At 46.4% G+C, this 12994-nt stretch overlaps 1 protein-coding gene across 1 annotated transcript in view; it reads left to right on the top strand.

Annotated features, from left to right (window-relative positions):
* WDR82 (WD repeat domain 82) overlaps positions 1-12994 on the top strand; it is a 1055709-nt gene that overhangs the window by 614057 nt on the left and 428658 nt on the right. Inside the window, exon 6 of the mRNA XM_044078920.1 lies at positions 12178-12333. Within this exon, the coding sequence (XP_043934855.1) occupies positions 12178-12333 (156 nt within the window). The remainder of the gene's footprint in view (positions 1-12177; positions 12334-12994) is intronic.

Here is a 12994-nt window from a genome sequence, read left to right as displayed (position 1 = left end):
TTGCTACAGGACCCAGAGATCCTCCGCCTCAGGTTTCCCCATTGGGAATTTCCACCTCTTCCGAGGATTCTCCTGATGTTTCGGGAGATCCTCCTAGGAAGAGGACTTGTAAGAGGAAGCATGTAGACTCCCCTGAGTCTGTCACTTCGGATACTGACTTTGATGAGTCAGAGGGATCCCCTAGATCCCCCTCTGAGGATGTCTCCTTCTCAGACATCCTAGAACTTCTGAAACAGAGGAAACTGGCCCACCAACAATCCCTCTGAGGATGAGTCAGTATACCTAGAGGCGTTTGGATCTCGGCCCTCCACCTCCTGGGTGTCTCCGCCTTTCGACCCCCTTATGCAGGTTATAGCTCGAAAGGCGTGGACAGCTCCTGACTCTGTAGAGCCAGTCCCTAGGAGGCCTTCTAAATTTATAACTGCGCCTAGTGACAAACAATTCCTTACCAAGGGTGTCCCGGCTGATGCCATGGTGGTGGCTGCGGCCACCAAAAAGGAACTTGCAGATCCTTCCGTGCCTGTCCATCCTCCTAACAAGGACTCTAGGACCATGGATAGGTACGGCAAGCGGATGTTTTCCTCAGCGACCTTTGCTATGCGTACGCTGAATTATCTTTGTCACTTCACCAGACTCCAGAGAGATATCCTGAAGGAGCTGGGAGAAGTAGTTCAGGATCCTACAGCTGCAGGGGCCCAAGAAAAGATTGCTTCACAGCTAGGAACCCTCAATTCCATTGCTAACTCCTCCATGCGGCTAATATCTTATGCTGCTGATGGAGCGAGTAGAGCTGCAGGCACAGGTGTGGCTCTTAGGCGCCAAGCCTGGATGCGGCTATGTGATTTTGCGGATCCCTTTAAGGCGTCCTTCACAAATTCTCCCTTTGATGGGTCAGCTTTGTTTGGCCCTCAGGTGAAGGAAACCTTGACCAGGTGTGAGCAGGACGGCAAGACTCTTTCTGCTGTTGGAGTCCGTTTTCCACCCTTCTAGGCCTTATCCCAAAGGACAGAAGGGTGGGAAGATGTGGTTCCGTAAATCTCAAGGAGTCACGCCGGATTCACGTGGTCAGTTTACCCCTAGAGGCAGAGAGGGTAACAACAACAGGCCGCTCTAGAGGCAGAGGGGTCCGAAGAATCAGGGCAACAGGAGTCTCTTCCTGAGAAGCCTTTTCAGCATCCCTGAGGTGTTGCCCGGCTGTCCCTCCTTGGAGGCAGTCGGGAAGATTATCACTGTACCCAGAAGCCTGGCATTCCCTCACTCATGACAGATGGCTACAGTGGATCATATCCAAGGGTTACATAATTCCTTTCGAGGAAAGTCCTTCCCCTCAAGTTCCCTTCCAGATGTACCACCCGGTCTAAGGGACATTGCAGAGTTAGAGATCAAAACTACTGCAAAAAGAGCCATTCAGCCAGTTATAGACCATTCAGAGCCGGAATCTACTCAAGGTTCTTTTGGTCCCCAAAAGACGGGAGACTGGAGACCAATATTGGATCTCAGCAGACTCAACAAGTCTGTCAGGAAGACAAGATTCGAATGGTCACTCTTCAGTCAATTCTACCCTTCTTACAGAAGGACAACTGGATGTGCTCAATAGATCTTCAGGATGCGTGCTATCACATCAAAATTCACAGGCGCTCAGGAGATTTCTCCGCTTCGGCTGGGGTCCAGTCATTTCCAGTTCAGAGCCCTGCCCTTTGGTCTCACTACAGCCCCAGAGTGTTCAGCAAATGCATGGCAGTGGTCACGGCTCAGCTGAGGCGTCAAGGATTCCAGGTGTTTCCGTATCTCGACGACTGGCTCCTGTCAGCCACCACCAGGCATCAGCTTATACAAGCCAGGGATTACACAATAGACCTTTGTTCTCATTTGGGCATCTCAGTCAACTTTGAAAAATCATCCTTATCGCCCTGCCAGTCTATTACCTTCATAGGCGCAAACTTAAACACTGTTCGGATGTCAGCTACCCTTACAGAACAAAGAGTTTCAGACATTCAGACTCATGTCAGGATCATTCTGGCCAGCAAGAAGGTACAGGCCAGAATGGTTCTAAAGGTGTTGGGTCTTATGGCTGCGGCCATCACTCTTCTTCCCCTGGCTCGATTCTACATGCGCCTCCTTCAGTGGATGCTGTTCACACAGTGGTCATATCAGCAACTCCCAATGCGTCACCAGATTCTGGTGACACAAACATGCAAAGAACATCTTGCTTGGTGGATCACATCGTCTCAGGTTCACCAAGGCAGGTGCTTTGTACCTCCGTCCCCGATAGCCACTGTCACCACGGATGCCTCCCTGATCGGGTGGGGGGGTCATTATCAGGGCAGGATGGTTCATGGGACGTGGCAACCGTTCGAGTACCATCTGCACATAAATGTCCTGGAGATGAGAGCAGTGCTTTTAACGTTGCAAGCCCTCAGCGACTTTCTTCCCGTAGGGACAATTGCAGTCCACACAGACAACATGTCTGTAGTTTGGTATATCAACAAACAGGGCGGAACCAAGTCCTACCCCTTGTGTCGAGAAGCGCTCAGACTATGGCAATGGGCGATCTCCTCTCATCGGTTTCTGGTAGCAACGCATATCCCTGGGAAAACCAACATTATAGCGGACAGATTGAGCAGAGCTATTCTCATGCCTCACGAGTGGTCTCTCAAGCAATCCATAGCGGAAGAGATTTTTCTGGAATGGGGTCGTCCATGTTGCGATCTTTTGCTACTCCCCAAAACAGCAAATGTCCAGACTTCTTCAGCCTCTTCCCTCTATCAGGCCATCCCCCCAGAGGCGCTCTGACCCAGGATTGGCCCCAGGGACTTCTTTATGCCTTCCCTCCTTTTCCTCTGATCCCTCAGGTGATCCAGAAAGCTACCGTTTTGAGAGCCAAATTGATTCTCATTGCCCCTTACTGGCCTCGACAAGTTTGGTTCCCGTTCCTCCATCATCACCTTTTGGTGCAGCCGTGGCATCTGGACCCAGTGCCAGATCTACTGATTCACCAATCCGGTCAGCTGCACCGGTCAATCCCTTCTCTCAACCTCACAGCATGGTTGCTCCACTTCCTTCCTTAGCCAGGCTTCCTTTGATCTCTAACCCAGTTAGAGATATCATAGTAGCTTCACTAAAATCCTCTACCAGGAGGATTTACACAAGCAAATGGAAACGTTTCTCTTATTGGGCTAAGGCCCAAAATATTGATCCTTTTACTGCCCCTGTTCAGGCAGTTCTGGACTTCTTAGCAGAGATTTTCCATGCATGCTCCTCTTCTTCCACAGTCAGAGTTCAGTTGGCTGCTATTTCTAATTTTCATGTCGGGATAGCAGATCATAATATTATGTCCCATAGGCTCTGCAGGGCCTTTTTGAAAGGAATTTTCCTACTAAAGCCTCCAATCAGGAATCCTCCTCCTCAGTGGGATCTAAATTTAGTGCTGACATCCTTGATTCTTCCCCCCTTCGAGCCAGCTGTTTCTTGTTCCCTGAAATATCTTTCTTGGAAAACGTTATTCCTAGTGGCTATTACATCTGCCAGGAGGGTGTCTGAACTTCATGCTCTTTCGGTTCGACCCCCCTATTTGATTTTTCACAAAGACAGAGTATCTTTGAGAACTAATCCATCCTTTTACCTAAGGTCGCGAAAAACAATCTGAATCAATCTATTGATCTCCTGTATTTTTCCTAACTATTCAGATAGAGCTGAACAAAAGCTACATTATCTTGGCGTCCACCGTCAGCTTAGATATTATTTGGACAGAACAAAAAATTTAGAAAATCTGATCAACTTTTTGTTTCCTATGCGGATAATAAAAAGGCCTTCCTGTTTCTAAAGTGACTTTGTCCAGATGGCTTTCTTGGTCATCACTGAAATTTATACGATCAGGGAAAACAGCTGTGCTCAAAACCTAAAGCACATTCAACTAGGAGTTTAGCTACTTCTACAGCTTTTCAAGCTAGACTGCCTTTAGACACTATTTGTGCAGCGCCACTTGGGCCACTCCTCACACTTTTGTTTCCCATTACAAATTGGACTTGGCCTCCAGGGACAGAGCCAGTTTTGGCTCTACAGTCCTCAAGAGTTTGTTCCATTGAGCCACCCAGGATAGAGGTGCTAGGACGCGGTCCCATCAAGCAAGAATGAAGGCGAGATTGACAACTTAACATTAAGAAGTTATGTACCTACCATAACGTTCCATGTTAGTTGTCTTCTCGCCTTCTTTCTTGCGACCCTCCCTCCTTCCCCTGGCCTGGACAGACCTTGTATAAGAAACTATAATACTAAAGACCATTCAGACCTGGTCCTTTTTCCATTTGTAAGTTTCTTCTTCCTTTGGGAAGTATTGTTTATGCTTGGTGTTATTGCCCTTTCGTCAACAAACGAGATCTGGGTACTTCCTGCCTTGCATCATGGGATATGGGGCTGCCTCGAGCTGGTAAAAGGAGTTCTCGAGCTAAAGCAAGTGCCGAGTCGGAGCCGAGGGATCGGCTCCGAACCCATCAAGCAAGAAAGAAGGCGAGAGAAGACAACTAACATGGAACGTTATGGTAGGTACATAACTTCTTATTCTGTGACCTACTTTACAGAGGCACAGTAGGCTAATCTAATAGGGAGGCAGAAGCCAAATACAGTCTGGCTAGGGCAGATAGCCTAGTATCTACCTATGAACCTATAAATTCCAATGCCCTGGATCAACTAATCCATAGTCCCACCAGGGGCTCCAGTATCCTAGACCTGGTCATTACCAACATGGGAAATCAATGCTCCACACCTATGGTCACCCCTCGTTGGTCAGGTCAGACCATAAGCTAATCACCCTTAACATCCACATCCCCCCCCCAGTAAGGAAACCTCCATAAAAAACTTCTCCAAGGCCAACTTCATGCTACTCAAGTCAGAAGTTACAAACTTCATGACACCCATGTAGACGGGAACTGAAAGTTTGACTGCTGAATCCTACACTAAGGCACTGTACGAGCACATCCACTCATGCATGAATCGTGCCATCCCAAATAGGACCAAGATGCTCTCCTCCAAAAATAGGAAGCCAATCTGGTGGTCCCCTGCCATAAACAAACTTTACAACAAAAGGAAAAAACTGTTGCAGAAAAGAGGAAAATCCCAGGATGCAAAAAAACTCCCTTATCAGCCTCAGTAAGAAGCTGAGATCCCTCATAAAATCCTCCAAAGTTAGTTATGAAAATAAAATTGCCAAAGATTCCAAAGACAACCACAAGGCATTCTATAAATGTCAAGAATCTAAATGGCAATGCTCAGATCTGCTCTGAGCTACAACAGAATGGCATTAAATATACTGATCCCAAGGATATTGCCAATATGCTGGCAGATCGATTCAGTGCTAACTTCACCCCCCTCTCACCCCCTAAATGGCCCATCTCAGTACTGGAAGATTACCTGTATGGCCATTACCGGAATTTGGCAAACGCGCACTCCAAAGCTAAGAATACAGCATCCATTGGACCAGATGACATCCCAGGCTGTGTAATACATGAACTGCAAAATGAACTGGCAGCTCACCTAAGTGTCATGTTTAATCATACCCTCACCTCAGGCTTCATATCCACTGAGTGGCGCACAACTGCATTTATCCCACTCCACAAGGGGGGATCCACCTTGGATTCCAGGAACTACTGCCCCATCAGTTTGACGACCCTGAACTGCAAGGCCATGGAACGTATTATCATGGAACTTATAAACAAAGACATTGGCAACCTTAAAGCACTGGACCCCACCCAGTTTGAGTTTGTGAAGGGCCGATCTTGTCTCCTGTACCTTACTGACTTCGAACCAGTCTCCAGAGCTGTGGACGAGGGTAAGGCAGTCCACACAGCCTGTCTGGACCTCACCAAGACCTTTGACACCATCTCCCACTCTGGAGTCCTAGATAAACTTACTAAGCTGGGCATTAATCCGTATGTCACGTGATGGGTTGCCAATTGGCTTACTGACAGAACCCACACCGTAAAAGTAGCTGACTCCAAATCCAGCTCCAGACAAGTGGAGTAGGTCAGGGTTCAGTCCTGGGGCATCTCTTGTTTGGCATCTACTTCTCTGAAGTACAGGCCAACACTAAGGGACTCTGGCTAACAAAGTTTGCAGATGACTGCAAACTGGTAGCCATTATTGAATCCCCAAATGATGTGGATACTCTACAAAAAGGCCTTACAGAAACAGATGCTTGGTGCCAGAGCCATGGGCACAAGCTCAATGCCAAGAAATGTATAGTTATCCCCTTTGGGAAAAACATGTACTCATGAATTACCACATAGGTGGCAGTACACTAAACACCGAAAGTGTGATGAGAGACTTAAGGACACAGGTGGACAGTGGTCTCACCTTCAATAACGACATTGCCACAACAGTCAGGAAATCCTATGTGGCACACCTCATCACTTTGGGCTTTACATCCAGAAAAAAGGAGGTCATTGTCCCACTGTACTCATCCCTCATTAGACCCATTATAGAATACAACGCCCTGTTTGGTATGTACCTCTCAAGACATCTGCAGCAACTGGAAAGGCCGCAGTTAGCCTAGTACTAACCTATGAACCAATGCTGTGCCTGCTTGTTACTAGAGGTGAAAGACGCCACCATTTTGGGAGGGATGTTGGCATAATGGTCAAGGTACTTACAGACACAAGGTGCAGGGTTTGATTTTCACATGGGGTAATTGGCTAGGCTTGAAATGGCCCACAGGAGCAGTTAGCCTAGTACTAACCTATGTAATCTAATCTAAGCCCTTCAGAAAATCTGACCAGTTACTAGTCAGCTTTGCAACAGGAGAAGAGGGCCAGGCCATTTCAAAACTATTTCCAAATGGATAGCACACTGCATCCATTTCTGCTAGAAGCACCATGGGAAACCAACCCTTAGGGTGTCAGAACGCGTTCCACTAGGGCAACATCTACCTCTACAGCATTTCTCAGGGGAGTCCCTACCAGGGACATCCTGGAAGCTGCTACCTGGATTTCTGTACTCACCTTCACCAAGCATTACCAACTACCTGTCTTTTTTCCAAATCCAGGGCAGGTTTTGCAACTGCAGTCCTGCAGGACATACTAGCCAGCCCCAACTCTTCTTGACTGCCTCCACTCTTCTTCAATTTTGGGAATCCACCCAAGTGTGATGACTGCAACAGTGAAACACGAAGAACATAGTACAGTTATGTACACTTATCTTAAATGTAGATGTTCGAGTGTATTCACTGTTGCAGTCCTGGTTTCCCTCTCGCCAGCCCCCTGGTGTCTCTCTTCTCTCTATGGCTGTTATTCACCCCTTTCAGGGCTATTGGTGTTTACTTTTTACTGGTGGTGTTTCCCCACCATATCTTAGCTCCCTATTTGGGGGGGGGGGGTCTCCTGACATTTGTGAGGCAAGAAAAACTGATGTAATGGCGTCGACTGCCTGTTTTTATACCCATGACGACCTGACGTCAGTCTTGAGTGACAGTACCCAACGCAGAAATGCTACGTCTCTGGTATTTGGGCTGACTGAAGGCTGCCTACAGGCAGATAACCCAAGTTTGATGACTACAACAGTGAATACACTCTAGCATCTACATTTATGGTAAGTGTACACAACTGTACTTTCTCTGCCTTGCCTTTTGGACTTTCAGCTGCACCCAGAGTCTTCACGAAATGCCTGGCTCCAGTAATAGCCTTTTGCAGGACAAACTGGATACAAATATTCCCATACCTGGACGACATGCTTTTACAGACTGCCAGCCAAAAAACACTTTTAACCCATATCCAGTTACTAGTGTGTCTCCTCTAGGCTCTTGGGTTCCAAATAAACTTACCAAAGTCCAACCTCTCACCAACCCAAGACATTGTGTTCTTAGGGTTCAGAATCCACACAGACTTGGAGGGATACCTGCCCCCAGCAAAAGTGAGTTCTTTTACAGAGCACTTAAAAGGGATTCTACTCTCCCCTCATCTGACTGCAAGGCAGTACCTCAACCTGCTGGGTTTCATGGCAGCTACCATCCCCATTCTACATGAGAAAACTACAGTGGTACCTATGCTCCGTCTAGAAACAGCACAACCACCCACTGGAATGCATTGTGCCTTTGCTTCCATGCTTAAAGCAAGAGATCTTATGGTAGCTTGCCCAGGTGAAGCTCAACCCAGGACTTCCCCTCCATCCATCTCAACCTTCTCAGGTCATGCATATGGACACCTCTGACCTGGGGTGGGGGTCTACTCTTGGCCATCAAAAAGTTCAAGGCCTGTGGACATACAGGCCGAAAACACATCAATGCCAGAGAAATAAGGGTGATCCTCCTAGCTCTTCAGGCTTTCACTCTCTTCCTCCAGAAGGGACCTCTCCTTATCATAAACAGCACCACAGTCCTCTGGTATATCAACAAGCATGGGGGACCAAGTCTTACCTACTCTGCAGACTTGCTACACTAGTGTGGGAAGTAGCTACTTCCCAGGGAATTGCCCTGAAAGCAGCATACATTCCCCTCTCTTCACAACTCCCTAGCAGATTTCTTGCACAGAACCAGCACAATCTATCACAGATGGATGCTCCACAGGAACATCTTCCTGGACATGATCCACAGATGGGGTACACCACAAACAGACCTGTTTGCCTCTGCCAACAGGCAACTTCCTGGCTACTGTATCAGTGCATCAGACCCACAGGCACTGGCAACAGATGCCTTCACTATTTCATGGAAGGAGAAATCCTTTATGCATTCCCCCCATTCAGAAGGTGGTCCTACGGATTCAGCAGGACAGTCCAAAAATCTTGCTGGTAACTCCCTACTGGCCTCGACAGCATTGGTTCCCCTTACTTCTCCAGTTGTCCAAGGGCAATCACCACATGTTATCCCACAGAGTGGACCTTCACGCACAGCACGATGGATCTTTAATCCACCCACAGTGGCAGCCCCCTGACCCTGTGGTGGATAGGCTTCTGATCCCATGCAGACACCTTTACAATGAGGATGTGCTCATTGTCCTGCGGGAGGCCAGGAAACCTAACACTAGAGAAAAATCTTATCTATCTAAATTGGAAATGTTAATTTCTTGGTGTCAAAATAAGCAGATGGATCTGCTTACCAGTGACATCTCCCTAGTGCTGTCTTATTTGTGAGAGTTGCTTCAGACCAGCCTGGCCTACTTAACTATTAAGGCACACCTCTCTGCTATTTCTGCATGCCTACCCATGGATCCCCCTTTGGCATCCAGGCTACCTTCTAAGCTCTTCTTCAGACTGGTCAAACATCTGAGCCCCCCCCCAGAAACCTACACCTCCTCCTTGGGATCTCAACTATGGGCCGGAGAAGCTTACACTGCCACCCTTTCAGCCTGCTGATCAAACTTCTCTAAAGCTGTGCACCTGGAAGATAGTCCTAGTAGCTATCACTTATGCTAGGAGGGTATCTGAGCTCTAGGCAGTAATACCTACCTCTCCTTTTCTTGTCTTTCATAAAGACAGGGTTTTACCCTCAGGACAAATCCATCCTTTATGCCCAAGGTAGTCAATGTCCTGTTTCTCAATCAGGCCATCCACTTACCTGTTTTTTTATCCAAACCCACAGGAGAGAAGTGAAAGAATACTTCATTCCCTGGATGTTCACAGACAAATAAGATTCTACCTCTACAACACTGTCTGTCTGAAAGACTGACCAGCTTTTCATATCCTTCCACCCTAGTACTCTAGGGAAGGCTGTCCAAACAGACACATTCCTACCTGGTTCTCGAAGGCAATTACCTTCTGTTATCAGCACCATGATAAATCACTTCAGGGTACAGTAAAAGCCCACTTCGCTAGAGCCATGGCATCCTCAGGGGCATTCTTCAAGGGCCTGGACACCACCTCTATCCTGGAGGCAGCCACCTGGTCTTCATTTCACACATTCACCAAACACTGCAAACTAGACCACATCTCTAGGTCCAGGGCAGGGTTCACTAGGGGTATCCTGCATGGGTTCCTGGAATCTACTTCCAAACCAACCATTCCTTCTCAGTGAGCTTTGGCACTCACCCATATGCAGAATACTGCAACATAGGAATAGAAGAACATTACTGCAACATAGGAATAGAAGAACATTTCTGTAGAAGTATTCTAGAGACCTCTGTCCATGCGTTTACAAAGCACTACTAGCTGGATGGCTTTTGTAGATCCACATCAGGCTTCACTAGGGCCATTCTCCAGGGCTCTCTGATCCCAGGCATTTACAAAGCACTACTAGCTTGGATGGCTTTTGTCGATCCACATCAGGCTTCACTAGAGCCATTCTCCAGGGCTCTCTGATCCCATGCGTTTACAAAGCACTACTGGGCTTGGATGGCTTTTGTCGATCCACATCAGGCTTCATTAGAGCCATTCTCCAGGGCTGTCTGATCCCAGGCATTTGCAAAGCACTACTAGCTGGATGGCTTTTGTAGATCCACATCAGGCTTCACTAGGGCAATTCTCCAGGGCTCTCTGATCCCAGGCATTTACAAAGCACTACTAGCTTGGATGGCTTTTGTCGATCCACATCAGGCTTCACTAGAGCCATTCTCCAGGGCTCTCTGATCCCATGCGTTTACAAAGCACTACTGGCTTGGATGGCTTTTGTCGATCCACATCAGGCTTCACTAGAGCCATTCTCCAGGGCTCTCTGATCCCAAGCGTTTACAAAGCACTACTAGCTTGGATGGCTTTTGTCGATCCACATCAGGCTTCATTAGGGCCATTCTCCAGGGCTGTCTGATCCCAGGCGTTTACAAAGCACTACTAGCTGGATGGCTTTTGTCGATCCACATCAGGCTTCACTAGAGCCATTCTCCAGGGCTCTCTGATCCCAGGCGTTTACAAAGCACTACTAGCTGGATGCCTTTTGTCGATCCACATCAGGCTTCACTAGGGCCATTCTCCAGGGCTCTCTGATCCTTATCCTTCCTCCTCCCAGAATGGGTAAGCCCAGTAAGGCGCTGTGTGTTAACGTTCGTAAGTTCTACCTACCTGTAGTACCTTCCTCCTCCTTGAATGGGTAAGCCAGTAAGGAGCTGTGTGTGTTAAACATAGTAACGTTGGTAAGTTCTACCTACCTGTAGCACCTTCCTCCTCCCAGAATGGGTAAGCCAGTAAGACGCTGTGTGTGTTAAACATAGTAACGTTCATAAGTTCTATCTACCTGTAGCACCTTCCTCCTCCCAGAATGGGTAAGCCACTAAGGCTCGGTGCGTGTTAAACATAGTAACGTTTGTAAGTTCTACCTACCTGTAACAGTAGAGCTTCATGACAGTACCTACCATCCCCCATTTTGGATGCAGTTAGTTTGTTCGGGATGCTGCTGTGCAGCCTTTATTGCTGTGTGCACCCGCACGTTTTTTGGTTTGGAGCAGTAGATGTTCACAAAGCCTGCATTTCTATTTCTTCCTGCTGGACCCTAGAAAACTAAAAAGGTCTTGTCTGTGGCTGTATAAAGCACTTCCTGTACTGCCAGATGATTGGTCCATTGCACCCAAGGCAGTAGGAAGGACTCTTAGCTTTGGTAGACTGCTAGAGAATAGGGTAGCAGGTTCAGGCAGCGTGTTCTATGAACATCTACTGCTACAGGTAAGCAAGACTTTGCAGCTGTACTTCACAGAGAATGGACCTGCTTTTCCATGTCTGTTATAGTAAGCAAGCATTTTTTGTATGCGATTTTAAGGAAAGTCAGGAGCTCTGCAAGTAAATGGATGCAGGTGTCTATCTGATACAGGTAGGTCATCTTGAAGGTCATTTGGTATGGTCATGATTGCTTATGGTATCTGAGAGCATCTCAATTTGCAGGTAATTCCTTTCTTTCTTTTGGGTTAATTGGATTCTTTTAGCTTTTGAGGTATTTACTCTTTATGCTGCAGTGGAGATTCTTTGAGTTCTTGTTCAGTTTCCTGGGGTGGCAAAAAATTGAAGAGTGGAGTGACATCCTCGCTGTTTGTGGGTGGTAATGAAAAAGCTGAGTCAGTGGAAGAAAAGGTGGTGAATCCATTGTAGATTGCTGAAAAGGTCATGTAGGGTGTGTGGTATTCATTCAAGAACCCCTGCTGACTTGAGTGCTCCCTAAATATCCAAATTTACAGGAGGTTGTAGCAGAACTGTCATGTTTTGATAGTTGAATAACTTTTTCTCTCATACTGTTGTCTTAATCTTTTTTTTCTTTTCCTTTTGTTTTTCTTGTAGGGTCCTTTTGCCACATTCAAGCTGCAGTATGACCGCACGTGTGAGTGGTCTGGGCTGAAATTTAGTAATGATGGCAAACTCATTCTGATAGCAACAAATGGAGGCTTTATTCGTTTAATAGATGCGTTTAAGGGAGCAGTCTTACATACATTTGGTGTAAGTTAAATGTGTTCATTTCTTGGTATAGCCGTTTATAAAGGTACTTAAAAGGTGTTCTGCCTGCAGTGGTGTACATTTGAGTAAATGTCAAAAGTAATGTTAATATTTGTAAAGCTGGTTATTTCAGAATTTTATATGATTGTAAAGATAGTGACGGTGGAAGAAAGAGATGATCATTTTAAACAAAAAACGAGGAAACTTCTCTGTGTGGAATATTTAAGGTTCCATAGAGTTCAGGCACCTAATAAAAAATACTATGACTCTCGCACCTAATAGGGTGGTAAAAATACTTTGTTAAAAATGAACGTAGGGAAGCACAAGCTAGTTGAAGTTGAATTTTTATTAAAGGCACATAAGCAATCCAAATTGTTGAAAAAGAAGAATAAAGTGTAGAAATTCACCATTCCATTTGTTATACCTTTTTTAAACCTGTCTAAAAGCATGGGAGTGGTTTAGAAGGTTAGCTCTGTTGTAAAGGACATGAGCGTGTTTACCAGCAAATTACCCCTTCCCCCATACACCAGTGTGATATTCGACACAGTGCTGCCCTACTTCAAACTGTGTGATTCCAAGATGTTAAACTAAAGATGATATATTATTAATTGCTAAAACTTCCTGAAAAATATTTACTGTAGTATCAAACAATAAAAAGTTAACA

The sequence above is a fragment of the Protopterus annectens genome, chromosome 7.part1 (assembly GCF_019279795.1).
Source record: "Protopterus annectens isolate FY-2018-M chromosome 7.part1, PAN1.0, whole genome shotgun sequence".
Classification (NCBI taxonomy): Eukaryota; Metazoa; Chordata; order Ceratodontiformes; family Protopteridae; genus Protopterus; species Protopterus annectens.
The sequence above is the reverse complement of the archived record's forward strand: the minus strand, read 5'-3'. Positions and strand labels throughout refer to the sequence as shown.